This window comes from Beta vulgaris, chromosome 7 (genome assembly GCF_026745355.1).
Source record: "Beta vulgaris subsp. vulgaris cultivar EL10 chromosome 7, EL10.2, whole genome shotgun sequence".
NCBI classification, from domain to species: domain Eukaryota; kingdom Viridiplantae; phylum Streptophyta; class Magnoliopsida; order Caryophyllales; family Amaranthaceae; genus Beta; species Beta vulgaris.
In genome coordinates, this window is record NC_079208.1 from 34,566,239 (window position 1) to 34,579,552 (window position 13,314).

Sequence of the window (13,314 nt, forward strand, 5' to 3'; positions counted from 1 at the left end):
CAATAACTTTGGTTAAGTCAAACAAATCCTATTATATCCAACGGGCAGCCACGACTAGATAATCATTCCAAGATCAGAATCAGTATAAATATTTTAATTAATTTGCCAAATGTGGCACCTTAGATTAGTATAAACATCATAAAGTCCTTTTTGGGTGACTTGTATGAGATGCAATTCAGAAGGATAGGGTGAGCACGTCTTTTTCCAGACACCCAACACTATCATTGAAAGTATGTTTGGTAAGTATTTTAGGTGGGTTTATTATTGGGATAGTATGTTTGATAAGTATTTAGGTGGGTTTATTATTGGTTTTTGCATTTGGTCAAATAGCTAAAAGGAATTTCGGTAAATAATTTTTTGGTTGCTAAGAAGAAAAGTAAAACACCCTGTAAGAATAGTAACTTGAATGGTGCCTTGAAGGTGTTTGGTAGAATGCGTGAAAAAGGATTGACATAAGGCTGACTTTGAATGCACATATCTCTCAATCTATAAATGGTTTTTATGAGATTCAAACTGGAGGTGATAGCTTGTTCCAAGAGCTTTCCAACGATAGGTCATATGCCCAATTCCGCTGAGAAACGAGAAAGTTATGACAGTTTTACAAAGAACTCATGAAACTGTTTTCGTCCTACGCTCCGCCCGGGCAGATCGGGCGGATCCCTCCCGGTCGGGCGCGCAAGCAAAATATGGAGAGCTGGGTTCCGCCCGGTCGGGCGGATTTCGTCCTGGCGGGTCGACGCTTTATGCGGAGAACGCGGTTTTGGCCGCTAAGTATAAATAGGTTATTTATACCTAGGTTTTAAACGCCGAATTAGTCTCTGTTCTCTCTGTAATCTGCTTTTCCTCACATAATAAAATATTCTCTCTCCCTGCCGTGGACGTAGCCAAATTGGTGAACCACGTAAATATGTTGTCTGCTTTTATTGTTTTTGCATTCATTATTTGTTTCTCTCTCACGTCCGTTATAACAAACTGGTATCATAGCTTTGGTGTTCAATCTGTGTGAGAAAGATGTCTGCGATGAATGTCAAAATTGATAAATATACTGGGAGGAATAGTTTTAGTGTATGGCAAATCAAGATGCGAGCTTTACTGAAACAACAGGGGTTGTGAGCACCGTTAGCAAGGAAGGCAACGGATTCAGTCACCGCTGAGATGGTCGTTCTGGAGGAGAAGGCTCATTCAACGATTATGTTGTGTCTGGCAGATGACATGATCACTGAAGTCGCGGAGAAGGAAATCGCATCTGGTTTGTGGTTGAAATTAGAGAGTTTGTATATGACAAAATCTCTAACCAACAAGTTGCTTTTGAAGCAACGTCTGTTCAGTCTGCGAATGCAGGAAGGTACGCCTCTTAGAGATCATCTAGATCAATTAAATACAATTTTGCTAGAATTGGTAATATTGATGTGAAGGTGGAGGATGAAGATGCCGCTTTAATTCTGCTTGTTTCTTGACCTATATCGTATGAAAATTTTGTGCAATCTTTCATTGTTGGTAAAGATTATGTGTCCCTAGAAGAAGTTAGATCATCTCTGTATACTAGGGAATTGCGCCATAAGGCATCTGGTACAGGTATAGTCGATCAGGCTGCTGGATTAGTAGCCAGTAGTAACGGACAGGAGAATTCGGGGAAAAAATCCAGGAAACCTTTCTAGGGTCCTAAACCTAATGATATATGTAATTATTGTAAGTAAAAAAGGGCATTGGAAAAAGGAATGTCCTAAAAAGAAGAATCAGGAGGATGAATCTGGGTCTACGTCTGGTTTTGCTGCTGTTGCAGCAGAAAATTTCAGTTCTGATGATGATATTGCTTTAGTTTCTAATGAACAAACACATTGCAGTCATGTGTGGGTTTTAGATTCTGGAGCGTCTTGTCATATGTGTTCGCGCAGGGAATGGTTTATGAACTATAAACAGGTTGATGGAAGTGTTACTATGGCCAACAGTGAGGTTGTAAGACAGTTGGTATAGGGTCCATCAGAAGTTAGGACATGTGATGGAAAGTTGTACTTTGAATGATGTTAGGCAGTTCCACAGGTCACAAAGAATCTGATTTCACTTAGTCTGTTAGACAAGAAAGGGTTCAGTTTCAAAGGTGAGGGTGGAGGGTTGTATGTCTACAGGGGTTCGAAGATGATCTGAAAGGGGTTAAACGGGAGACATTGTATGTGTTGCAAGGGTCTACGTTATCTGAATTTGGGGTTGCTACATTGGCTATTGGTGATAGTGTTGAGAAACAGGTGGAGCACAGAGGCACTCTAGGTTGGAGTGGTGGTTCACGTCAGGGAGAAATCTGTCAACACTCATAATCTGAATCTAAAATTTCGTGTTCTTCGTCATCAAAATTGGGTCAGTCAAACTTGCTCTGGTCAGCATGAAATCTTTGGGACTCTCCCCAAAGGGATTGGTGAAGACATGGTGGGTTTTGCACTGTATGTCGGAGAGGTGAATGTTTTTGGGCCGTCCAAGGAAGGTGTTACTTGTGCTAGGAAAGAGTATAAGGAACACATCTGTTCGAATCTGATTCCACAGGGTAAGTTCCAAGGTTGCTTAGGGGTTAGTCTAGTCGGGGGTCCTTAGGGGTTAGTCTAGTCGGGGGTCCTTAGGGACTAATCTGGTCTGGTTGTCTTTTGGGACAAATCTGGTGTTGGGAGATTCTGAGCGTTGTGATCAATGCATCTGGTTTTCTGGTTATTGTGAGAGGATTCAAATCAAGGTGGAGATTTGTAAGAATAGTGACTTGAAGGGTGCCTTGAAGGTGTTTGGTAGAATGCGTGAAGAACGAATGACATAAGGTTGACTTTGAATGCACATATCTCTCAATCTATAAATGGTTTTGATGAGATTCAAACTGGAGGTGATAGCTTGTTCCAAGAGCTTTCCAACGATAGGTCATATGCCCAATTCCGTTGAGAAACGAGAAAGTTATGACAGTTTTACAAAGAACTCACGAAACTGTTTTCGTCCTGCGCTCCGCCCGGGCAGGCAGGTCGGGCGGATCCCGCCCGGTCGGGCGTGCAAGCAAAATTTGGAGAGCTGGGTTCCGCCCGGTCGGGCGGTTTTAGCCCGGGCGGGTCGGCGCTTTATGCGGAAAACGCGGTTTTGGCCGCTGAGTATAAATAGGTTATTATACCTAGGTTTTAAACGCCGAATTAGTCTATGTTCTCTCTGTAATCTGGTTTTCCTCACATAATAAAATATTCTCTCTCTGTGCCGTGGACGTAGCCAAATTGGTGAACCACGTAAATTTGTTGTCTGCTTTTATTGTTTTTGCATTCATTATTTGTTTCTCTCTCACGTCCGTTATAACACACCCAATATAAACCAATTACTTTACTCACATTTATAGATATATGTAATAGTCAAACAACTAATATAAACAACAGATTAATAGCCAAATAAAACATATCACCAACTAGTTCGTTTAAAGCTCAATCTAGGGATTGGCAAATTTGGACCGAATTCTTATGGACCCAATTCCAGATTCGTTTTCAAGGACTTGATCCGAAATCGATTGCGAAGAGTCTGAAAAAGAGGGCCCAGATTCAGATACTGTGATTCCCAGATAATCGGATCCAAAACGGGTCCGAAATGGATAAGTCCACAATATTCCCAACTCAAATTAAAAAAAAAAATCAACAAATTCAAATTTAAAAAAGCACAATAAAAAAACAAGTCTCCTCATGGCTGACTTCTTGGCTGGTGGTGTGACCAGGAGGGCAAGAGTCGACCCGAGAAAGAATGAATGAGATGGAGATAGCAGGGGAGATGGTGGCCAATGGTGCGCTAGTGCGAGAGCAGGAGAGACCTATATCCAGAGAAGGGGAGAGGGAGCGAGAGCCGAGAGAGAGATCAGTGGTCGTAGTGGGCTCATGCTAACGAGAGAGATAGATAGAGAGAAGGGGAGGTGGCGTGCGGCCAATGGTTGTGGGTCGAGGATGACGAGAGAGGTGAAAGAAGGGTAGTGAAAGTGATGATGGTCGTATGATGATGGTCATCCGGTGGTGAGATCGTCGTCATGGGGAGGAGTGGGGTAGTGGGTCGGTAGGGTTGGATGGAAGAGAGGACTACAAGTCATTTCGATTTCATTTTACTTAATTGCTTAATTAAGTATATTGTATTTGATTTTAAATATCAAAATGAGCTTTTTTAAATAAAAACGGATCTACGGGTTCAAATCTGGATCTGAATCCGCATTCGGACCCAGAATCCATATTCAACTTCCATCGGGTTTAAAATTTTGGAATCCATATCCTAAACAAATGGATCTGGATCCACTAATCCAAGCCAGGTCCAAGATCTATTAAGCTACCTAGTTCAATCACTAACCTTTGGGAATGACAAAAGATCGTTGTCTAACCCTTTACCTTTTAACTTCAGCACCTAAGGTGAGAGAATTAGTCATTGTTGTAAGCAATGGATACCTTAATATTTCAACAAAAAAAATTACCAACCACCCACTGTTTCTATTTAATTGGACACTTTAAGCATTACTATCATTATTTACCAAAATTTTTTGTCAAAAGAAACCTTTTATAATACTCTGGCCGTGATCAGGGATCCAAAATAAATATAGTTGTGAACATTTACCCATTGGGTGTTTAGGACCCAATGGCCAAAATCCAGCAATGAAGTCAACTTTCCAGCGGTTGACATAAGTCAATCACCTCATTCCCTCTTAAATCTCATGCGTAAGATACAACCCCTCCCCTCCCCTCACCCCTTTCTCTCTCCTCTTTCTGCCATGAGAGAATCGCATGCAACTCCTCTCCCTCAAATCCCTCATTTTCCCTCAAATCCCTCTCACTCCCCCTCAATTCTTCTTCTGCGATTCTTCTTCCACAACCACACATTTCATCATCTTTCTCCTTAATCTCCCTCAAATCCCCTTTCTTTCTCTTCGATTTCCTTTGGAAAAAAACCAGTCATATCAAAATTCATTGAGATAGGGCACAAATCACTATCTTTAACATACAAAAACACATTAGCAGTTTCAATCAAGAAAACCTTTTTCTTATAAACATTGATCATTATATCAAAAACTAAATATTTAGATTCGCGTTATTATATTCCCTCACACAACTAGCCACTAAATCAAAAACATAAAAGGAGGAGGTTGTTGGGATTCGAACATGAATTCAGTGACTCCATTTGCAAGAGGAAACCACCTAGATTTATAAAGAACATCCAAAATTGAGAAAGAAAACAAATTGTGATGAATACTCAGTTCATAATTTAACCAATTGAAGAAACCCAAAAGTTTAGTTAGATAGAAAAACTAATTATGACGAAGAACAAATTGAATAATACATGGGTTTAGCTTCTTAGTGATATCTAAAAAAAACCATCAGAATTTCTCAATTGTTGTGTTTGAGAAGTGTTAAATTGTCTTCAACAATTAAGCATCTCTGCCATTAGAGAGATTCAAGGAGGTAAAATTGCATAGAGATAATATGAGTTGTGTGTTTTTAGTGAAAATAACCTAAGGTGGTGATTGAGAAAATTCATGAGTTTGGCAAAGGTGTTATTAGCATAGGAGGAAGAGTGAAAGAGAGCAAAGGTGATTTGGAAAACACCTTCACGCGTGAGATACACTTACTTCGTTGATTCTGATTCCGAGCCATTTCCCTTTCTTCGCTCTTTGCTTGGTTTCCTTTGTTAAGCTGTTGGAGTTACGTAAAAAGGTACATGCACCCAAGTGCATGTACAGCATGGTGAACCCTCCTCTAGTCTACTTTTTTATATCATTTTAAGAGTCTTTGATTTTTAAAAATTGTTGTTATTTGTTTCCTTATATTTTGCAACTAAAGATTCCTTTTTCAAATTTAAATTTAAAAGGTATATATTCTTTTACCGTGTTCATTTACTATTTGTTCTTTTCATTATAAACTATGTTCTTTTATAAATATAGATTTACATGTTCTTTAATTTAAATCGTTTGTTTTTTTTAAAGTAGAAAAGTTGAAAAAAAATTCATATTCTTTTATATAAATAGTATGTTCTTTTAAGGTGCACAATGCTCATAATCCACGCTTTGAGTGGAGTTACGCAGACATGATAGAGAAATAGGAAGAGGGATGAGGGTTTTCTTCTAAACAAATTGAAAAGAGAGAAAGGGGATTTGAGGGGAAAAGAAAGAAAGTGAGCGTGTCACACACGTGAGATCGAGGAGGAAAATGGAATCAACTGTTAGAAAGTTGACTTCATTGCCAAATGTTGACCATTAGAGCAATGCCAATGGTGACACAATTGTTCATTAAATTGCAATTTGTATAAATGAACAAAAAAAAAAAACACCTCTCCCATTGGTGATAATTATTTGTTCATGACATGAACAAATTGTTCATTGTTCACCATGTGAACAAATTGTTCATCCTAAACTACACAAAACAAGCTAATGACAAATTGTCACATGTCCTGGATAACTTTGGGAAATTTTGTGAAAATTCTCCTTGAACTTCCCGAAAAATTCCCTTTATCAAAAATAAAAATTATTCCAAAATTCATAATTTATTTCCCTCTATAAAATGATACCCATATTAACATATTTCGAAATATTTTTTTTTAAAATGAAATGAAATATATTGATGATTTATTTGTTCATGAGTGAAATGGAGATGATATTTTTGTTCATGAAATGAACAAAACATGAGTAAGGAGGAAAATTTGGTGAGCATTTTGTTCACCATTGACAATGCTCTTAGCCCTTAGGTCCTAAACAAACAAAAGTTGGTTATCAAATACTTGTTCACAATTATTTTATCATGTTTTAAAAGGTCTCTTGACAAAAATATCTTATTTACCTATCAATAAAATTTATTAAAGGATTTCCTTTGATCTAAAAATATTATTTGTATCTAGATAAATCCCACATCTCGCATGGTAATAAAGTGGATAAAACTGGTAATATGAGAAGAAATTACATCAAAATACATCAAAATATTGCAACAAAGAATAAAGTGGGGAACTCTATTTCACAACGAATAATATAATTAGACTTCTGTAATAAAACCTCAAAAAATCCACATTATATGACTTAACTTCATCATGTGACTTCTTAACAGACTCGAGATATATTTCCTCCCCAAACATAAACAGAATAGCCCTCAAGAAGAGGGCTTTCCATCTACAAGTATGGAATACATAATATTTTAGTATAAAATAGAGATGGAAATCTCTTGACCCAAAAATACATTTGCTCCATCCTCTTATTATGCAGCCTAACTAACATATATATATGACCCCAAAAAAACTCATGTAACTGTATAGCTGCACTGACTACCCGACTGTTGAATCGACTCAACTGAATAGGACACTGCAAAAGATTAATAACGAGATGACTCGTTGACGATGGTGTGGCACAAATGTTGAAGTGCTTAGCAAGCACCTCGACCATGGCTGAGAGGCTGGACCGAAAACAATCTGGATATACGCACAATATATCAACCCTCAAACTGGGACTTCAATCGACCCACCAAGATGCACATCCTACAAGTTTATAAACATAGATTACCGTTAAAGTACAGGACCAGGATATAATTAACGGAAGGTAGTCTTGAAGATGTACAATATACCATTTCCATACTATATTGCCTAGGTAAATTATCAACAAGGCAGACTTCTGTTGAAGTAAACTATAGCCTGAACAAAAAAACTTGTTAAACCCATAAGGCTGAGTTCCACCACAAGTCCCAGTGTCCAAGGACCAATGATTGAAGGTAACATCAAAACCCAAAATAAAAGTTGAACATACTCTTTCTATTTATATGGGAGGTTATATTTACTTCATTTGGGTTCATTTAGAAACTCATCATATCACAAAATTTAATCCACGTCTCTATTTTGCCCTTAGGTGTCTCCAAAACTATATAGACTATTCATTTTCCCCCTAAATTTTACTAAAATAGGGAGGCAAAATAAGAAGTCCGGATATAAAACAATATAACTTGAAATATCACTCACATTTCAATAAGCTCTCCAAATATCACTCAAGTATCAAGAAGCAAACATTAGACAAAAGTAATCTGACATCCAATTGAGTTCAAAGTTATTCACACTAAAACAAACACAATAAAGCACAAGAATACATTGAACAACAAACTTTGTGAACAAACGCAACAAGGCACAAGGAAACATTGAACAACAAAGATCACGTAGGACAAAAGTCAGGCAGTGAGGCAGAAATGCAGTACATACCTTTAACCAAACTTGAATCCACCTTGTGGAACATTGAGTTCATTTCCACCGAACTCAAACCCATTTTGAGCACCCTCAGCAGAAGGCAATGCTTCATCTTCATCATCAACCCAGTAAGTCTCCAAAATCTTGACTGCCTTCTCATAAATTTCATTGTTGTCATGACTCTGGAGATTCTCTATCTTATCTAGACCTTCTGCATCCTCAACCATCTGAGCATAAACGTTGATACCTCCAGATGTACCCAAATTCTTCTCAGCTTCTCCGATTTTCAATATATTTTCAAGACCTTCCAAGCAAACTGTGACAATTCTTGGATCAGGACAAACTAAAAGATCACATAATGGCTTAATGCATCCCTGGCTCACCAAAAATCTGCATGACAAAGGAAAATGAGTTTTAAATTCCAAAATGGTATAGAAAGAGCAAAGTACAACAAAATTATACAGGCATACTTTATTTGGTCAGGGGAACCTCCAGACGTAGCATTTGAAATAGCCCAAGCAGCCTCCTTCTTGATGTCAAACTCAGCATTTTGGAGAAGATGGACTAAAGGAGCTATAATACCCGCCTCGATAACAGCCTGCATGTCCAGAAATGTAAAATCATTCTCAAAGTCATCTCCGAAGGTAGAAGACAACAGCAGTTTGTCAGACAGAGAGACTTGAATTATGGATCATAGCTTACTTGTATCTGCTCCTTTGTTCCAGCAGTGATGTTGGAAATTGTCCAACAAGCTTCTTTTTTTATACTCTTCTTGTAACTCTGGTTCAACAAGTTGAGGAGGCAAGGAAGAGCCTGATGCTCTATAATGCACTGGAGTGAACAGAAAGTGGTGAGATAATAGAGAAAAAACAAAAAGAAGGAAGACATAATAAAGAAAATAATAAATCTCACATTCCAGTTCACAAAAGTTGTGAGCTCTTGGTAATTTAAATTCCAAATTTTACCCTTAACAAAGAACAATTAAATTAATTTCAGTCATTCAACATCTAAAGTAATTGCTACCTACAGCTAATGTTCAGCAATATATTTATTCATGAACTCTGCTAACTAGTGCCCTCCCTGCAAATCATTGTAGGTAGAGAGCAAAAGTTCGTGTAAGTTGCTTGTACATCAAAATCTCAATTATTAAGCATATATATAGTACATAGCACAAACTTGATTGTTCATATAAGATCATACAAAAAGGAAACAATAATCTGTAAATAGAGATAGTAGGAACATATATATGACAACCTTGGCATCAACCCTTGGCTTTCTCCTTATATATGCTAGAAATCCGTCCAGAAAATTGATACCAGGAACGTGGTACGTGGCCACGTTCCAGCGTCCCGGAACGCAAAACGTGGTACGTGGTCTAGGAGTCAATCTGGTTTACTCTAGATCTGTGTTACGCGTTCCCGTTTCCGTACCACGTTCCGAAACGTTCTGCGTTCCATGTAACAATGGTCCAGAACAAAAATATGAACACTTTATAAATAATATAAAGACCTTTTCAAGTGTTATAGGAAACTAAAAATACTTCATAATATAGTTACAACTACCGTAACCCTTTTTATTTACAATGTTTACTTTACATACACTTCTCAAAACATACCCAACATTTACTCAATCCTTTGCATTGCTATTAATTACAGTAGGAAGATGTTTTTAAGGGTCAATTTAACCCAAGATTGAACCTCTTCACTAAAATTGATTTACGTTGCAAATAGATAAAGATAGACAAAAGAGGGAAATGTTAGAATGATCCATGGATGTATTATTCTTAGAATGAAACATACTATTTTTTATTAGAATACTTCAGGGACCAATCAAGTACTCCATCCTCCATCCAATTTTAATCTTCAAACAAGAGATGTATCAAGGGGAGAGCCAAAACTTTGACAATTAAATCCCACCAATATATAAGAAAAAACATTAGCATGCAACAAATCGCCTAATTCATTGCCATGTATATATTATTTTTATCTAGCTTTCCATATGTTTAGAATCTATAATTCCAAATACTGATGGTCAAGATGTGCATTGGAAACTCTGAAAAAAATGAGCAAGAAGAATAAAATATTAAGTAGAATTTTAACAGTAGGACCAACCTGAGTCTGCATGTCATCACCAGTAACAATATTTCCAACAGTACGAAGTGCAGGAATGAGCACAGAAGGAGAAGCATGACTGTAAGAGGAATACAATCATTAGATATGGTGACTGGGAAATAGTAGCCACAGCAGGATAAAAAACAATAAAATACTCACAGTAAAAGCTCTACAAGCCGGGAGCAGACTCCAGCTTCAATTACAGCTTGGATCTTGTCATTTGTACCATCAGAAAGATAAGACAGTGCCCAACAAGCATCCGTGAGGATTTCATCATCATTTGAATGAATAAGCCTCTCAAGAGTTGGAAGGGCTGGTTTCGTCTGACAATCAATTTAAGTATGAGCATAATGTCAATTAAGGCTTTTTCGATCTTGCAAAAAGTATTATCTTGCAACAAATCTAAAGAGATCAGCAACCTGGTCAAATGATGGTTGTGGCTTGCCTCTGCAGAAGTTTGACAAGGTCCATGTGGCATTTCGCAACATAGACAGTTTGGCATTCTCGTTGAACTGACCTAGCAATGGCATTAAAGCACCATGGGCAAGGACCAAATCTCGGCATTTTGGTGAATCACCAGCAATATTCCCCAAAGCCCAAACAGCCTAGAGTAAGAAGTAATCCCTTAATAATCCAAACAGCTGATAAATACTACTGATAATATATATTGTTATATCAGGAATTACTAAAATGGAACAAAAGCAAGCATAGCAAAGAAAGAAAAAGGTATAAAATTAGGTTCCTAATATTGATTGGCCATGAAATAGTGACTTTAAGCTGAATAAATAACAAAAAAATTTCAATCTTCCACAATAGCTAACATCAGCATTATATGAGGTACCGTTACTGAAAGAGAGTGATTTTCACTGTCTTATTTCAAACGTTTATGCTACACCACTAAAATGAGTGATAGACCAAAAGTAATAAGTTGAGTTGAATCCCGCATGGCTAAGGATATTTGCACGAGTCTTTCCAACTAAGTTTTTCCAGAACTCCAAACTTCAATATAGTAGACTTGTTCACTTTCCCATTGAGATATAAAATAGTGCATCTTATGTATAAAAGGTTTTCAGCATTTAAAATACACACCTGTTCACGAACATCATCACTTGGTGAAACAAGAAGCTTAGCAAAAATCGGAACAGCTCCATGATCAATGACAACCTTAGTGTTCTCGGAAGTGCCAGAAGCAATGTTTGTAAGTGCCCAAGCAGCCTCAAACTGGAAAAACCCCATATCGTTAGTGTAAGACATTTTTCTTCTTAGTTCTCTCCTTGGAGAAGCTATCAGTAAAACAAACCTGAAGTTGTGGAAAATCATCTCTTCCCAAAAATTCAACAAGACGGGGAACAACTCCTGATTGAACAACTTCTTCAATAGGAGGGTTGCGCTCTGGAAAGCAATCAAATAGAAGCCATAAGAATGACTGACCTTGAGTTCAAATATAAGCATCAACACAGAATACATCAAATTTTCCCAAACTTATTCTGCTGTGTTCATTTAAATAAATTTATGTTCGTCAATTCATTAAATGAGTGCCATAACAAAACTTGGTCGGGTAATTCATAGTCCCCTATTCATTAACTCGTAATTCTACATGAGTTTCACCATAAACTAACCATCATGTTCAAATTCAGCAATCCACAACAACACTTGAACAATTTTTCCTACTTATAGACAGAAATGCAATTTTATAGCTCTTCAAAGATGACACTTCAGTAGAAATTGAACTGACTAACACAACTAGCTACGAAATGCTAAATTACACCAATAATGAGATGATTTCTATATAACAGCACACCTATAGAAAGCAACTTCCGGAAATGAGTAGTAGCTTCAAGTTGAGCATTTCCATCATCAGAACAAACACCAGCAACCATCTGCGGCAAGCTATCAATCTGCAATCCATCCAAACACATTACATAAATAAATCAAACCACTAAAACCCTAACAAACAAAAACATTCAACACTAAAATTTCCGCCAAACAACTAATAACCTAATCCCTAAACAACATCACATCGAAACCAAACCAAACCAAACCAAACGAAAACCCTAATTTCCGACAAAATCAAGCAAACCTTTTTATCAGGAGCACCAGAAGGTTGCGATGGAAATTGCGGTGCAGTAGTAGACTGAAAACCTTCACGACGCTTTTTCTGCAAGTTTTCTTCGCGACGATTCTTACGAATCTCAACCATGTTATCCTCTCTCCTCCGCCTTCCTTCTTCCGCATCCACCGCTACCTTGTACCTGCTGCGGCGCACTTCAGTCCTAGCATTTGGTCTCAACGACATCTTCTTCCTCCGATTGAATCGAAAAACAGCAAAAACCCTAACCCTAACTCTGACCTTAGGAGACAGAGAAAATGAAAAAAAAACTGTAATCAGTGAATCAATCGGTGAGAGGATGAATCGGGGAGAGAAAAACAAGGGTTTTATTTCCGATGAAGAATTGGGGGAGAATGAAAGTTGAAATGGAGAAAGCGAAAGTGTGGAATTTATATGTGAGTAGGGAGTTGTAGAGAAAAAGAGGGTAGTTGAGTGAAGAAATGAGGGTTGGATTTGGAGTTAATTACAGGTTATTGCCACTGGAAATTTGAATTTTGAAGAGAGCTTGGTTATTTTAATAAAGTAAATTATTCAGGAGATATTGTTACCGTTGGGTTTGTGTCAAACTACATGAAGACTGAAGTGAACCGTTTGATTTGAGTAGAGTACCGACTATTATAATATGAGTAGAAGTTAAAACCAATCAAGCAGTATTAGGAAAATAAATTATTAAGTTGATAAAATGAGTTGAAATTTTTTATATTTTTAAGGAGGGGTACTTTTGAGTTGGGGATTGGCTGGAATTCTAGCTGGCCATGTCAAACCACTTGGATTGTAGTATTTACTAGCCTTTTTGTCAATGCTTCGTCGTCTAAAAGACCAAAACATATATATGTGGTAACTGGTAAGTGGTATACCCCACTCTAAAGGCCTAAAGGGCATAGCCCATAAGAGTTGGTCCATAGTAAA

General features: G+C 37.5%; 1 protein-coding gene across 2 annotated transcripts; it reads right to left on the reverse strand.

Moving 5' to 3' along the window:
- Positions 1–6,987: 6,987 nt before the first annotated feature.
- LOC104899187 (importin subunit alpha) lies at positions 6,988–12,787 on the reverse strand. Of its 2 annotated transcripts, XR_007276150.1 has the most exons (12): positions 12,376–12,787; positions 12,097–12,193; positions 11,596–11,687; positions 11,385–11,516; positions 10,715–10,900; positions 10,455–10,618; positions 10,296–10,374; positions 8,887–9,015; positions 8,655–8,782; positions 8,200–8,574; positions 7,578–7,644; positions 6,988–7,491 (listed from the first exon to the last, which is right to left on the reverse strand). XR_007276150.1 is itself a non-coding variant. In XM_010686326.4 (11 exons), exons 1-10 carry the CDS (start codon positions 12,589–12,591, stop codon positions 8,202–8,204), a joined length of 1,596 nt encoding a protein of 531 aa, XP_010684628.1. In that variant the 5' UTR covers positions 12,592–12,785; the 3' UTR covers positions 6,988–7,491; positions 8,200–8,201. The 2 variants fall into 2 exon arrangements, 1 of the variants encoding a protein (XP_010684628.1); XM_010686326.4 differs by lacking the exon at positions 7,578–7,644 and having other exon boundaries at positions 12,376–12,785.
- Positions 12,788–13,314: the final 527 nt, after the last annotated feature.

What these genes read in the sequence shown, in the direction of transcription:
- LOC104899187 (XM_010686326.4), bottom strand. Translation starts at nt 12,591, where the DNA reads ATGTCGTTGAGACCAAATGCTAGGACTGAAGTGCGCCGCAGCAGGTAC. An exon ending in CCGGAAGTTGCTTTCTATAG is followed by an intron (nt 11,688 to 12,096) that starts GTGTGCTGTTAT and finishes ATTGCTTTCCAG; the next exon opens with AGCGCAACCCTCCTATTGAA. An exon ending in GTGATGATGTTCGTGAACAG is followed by an intron (nt 10,901 to 11,384) that starts GTGTGTATTTTA and finishes TTCTTACTCTAG; the next exon opens with GCTGTTTGGGCTTTGGGGAA.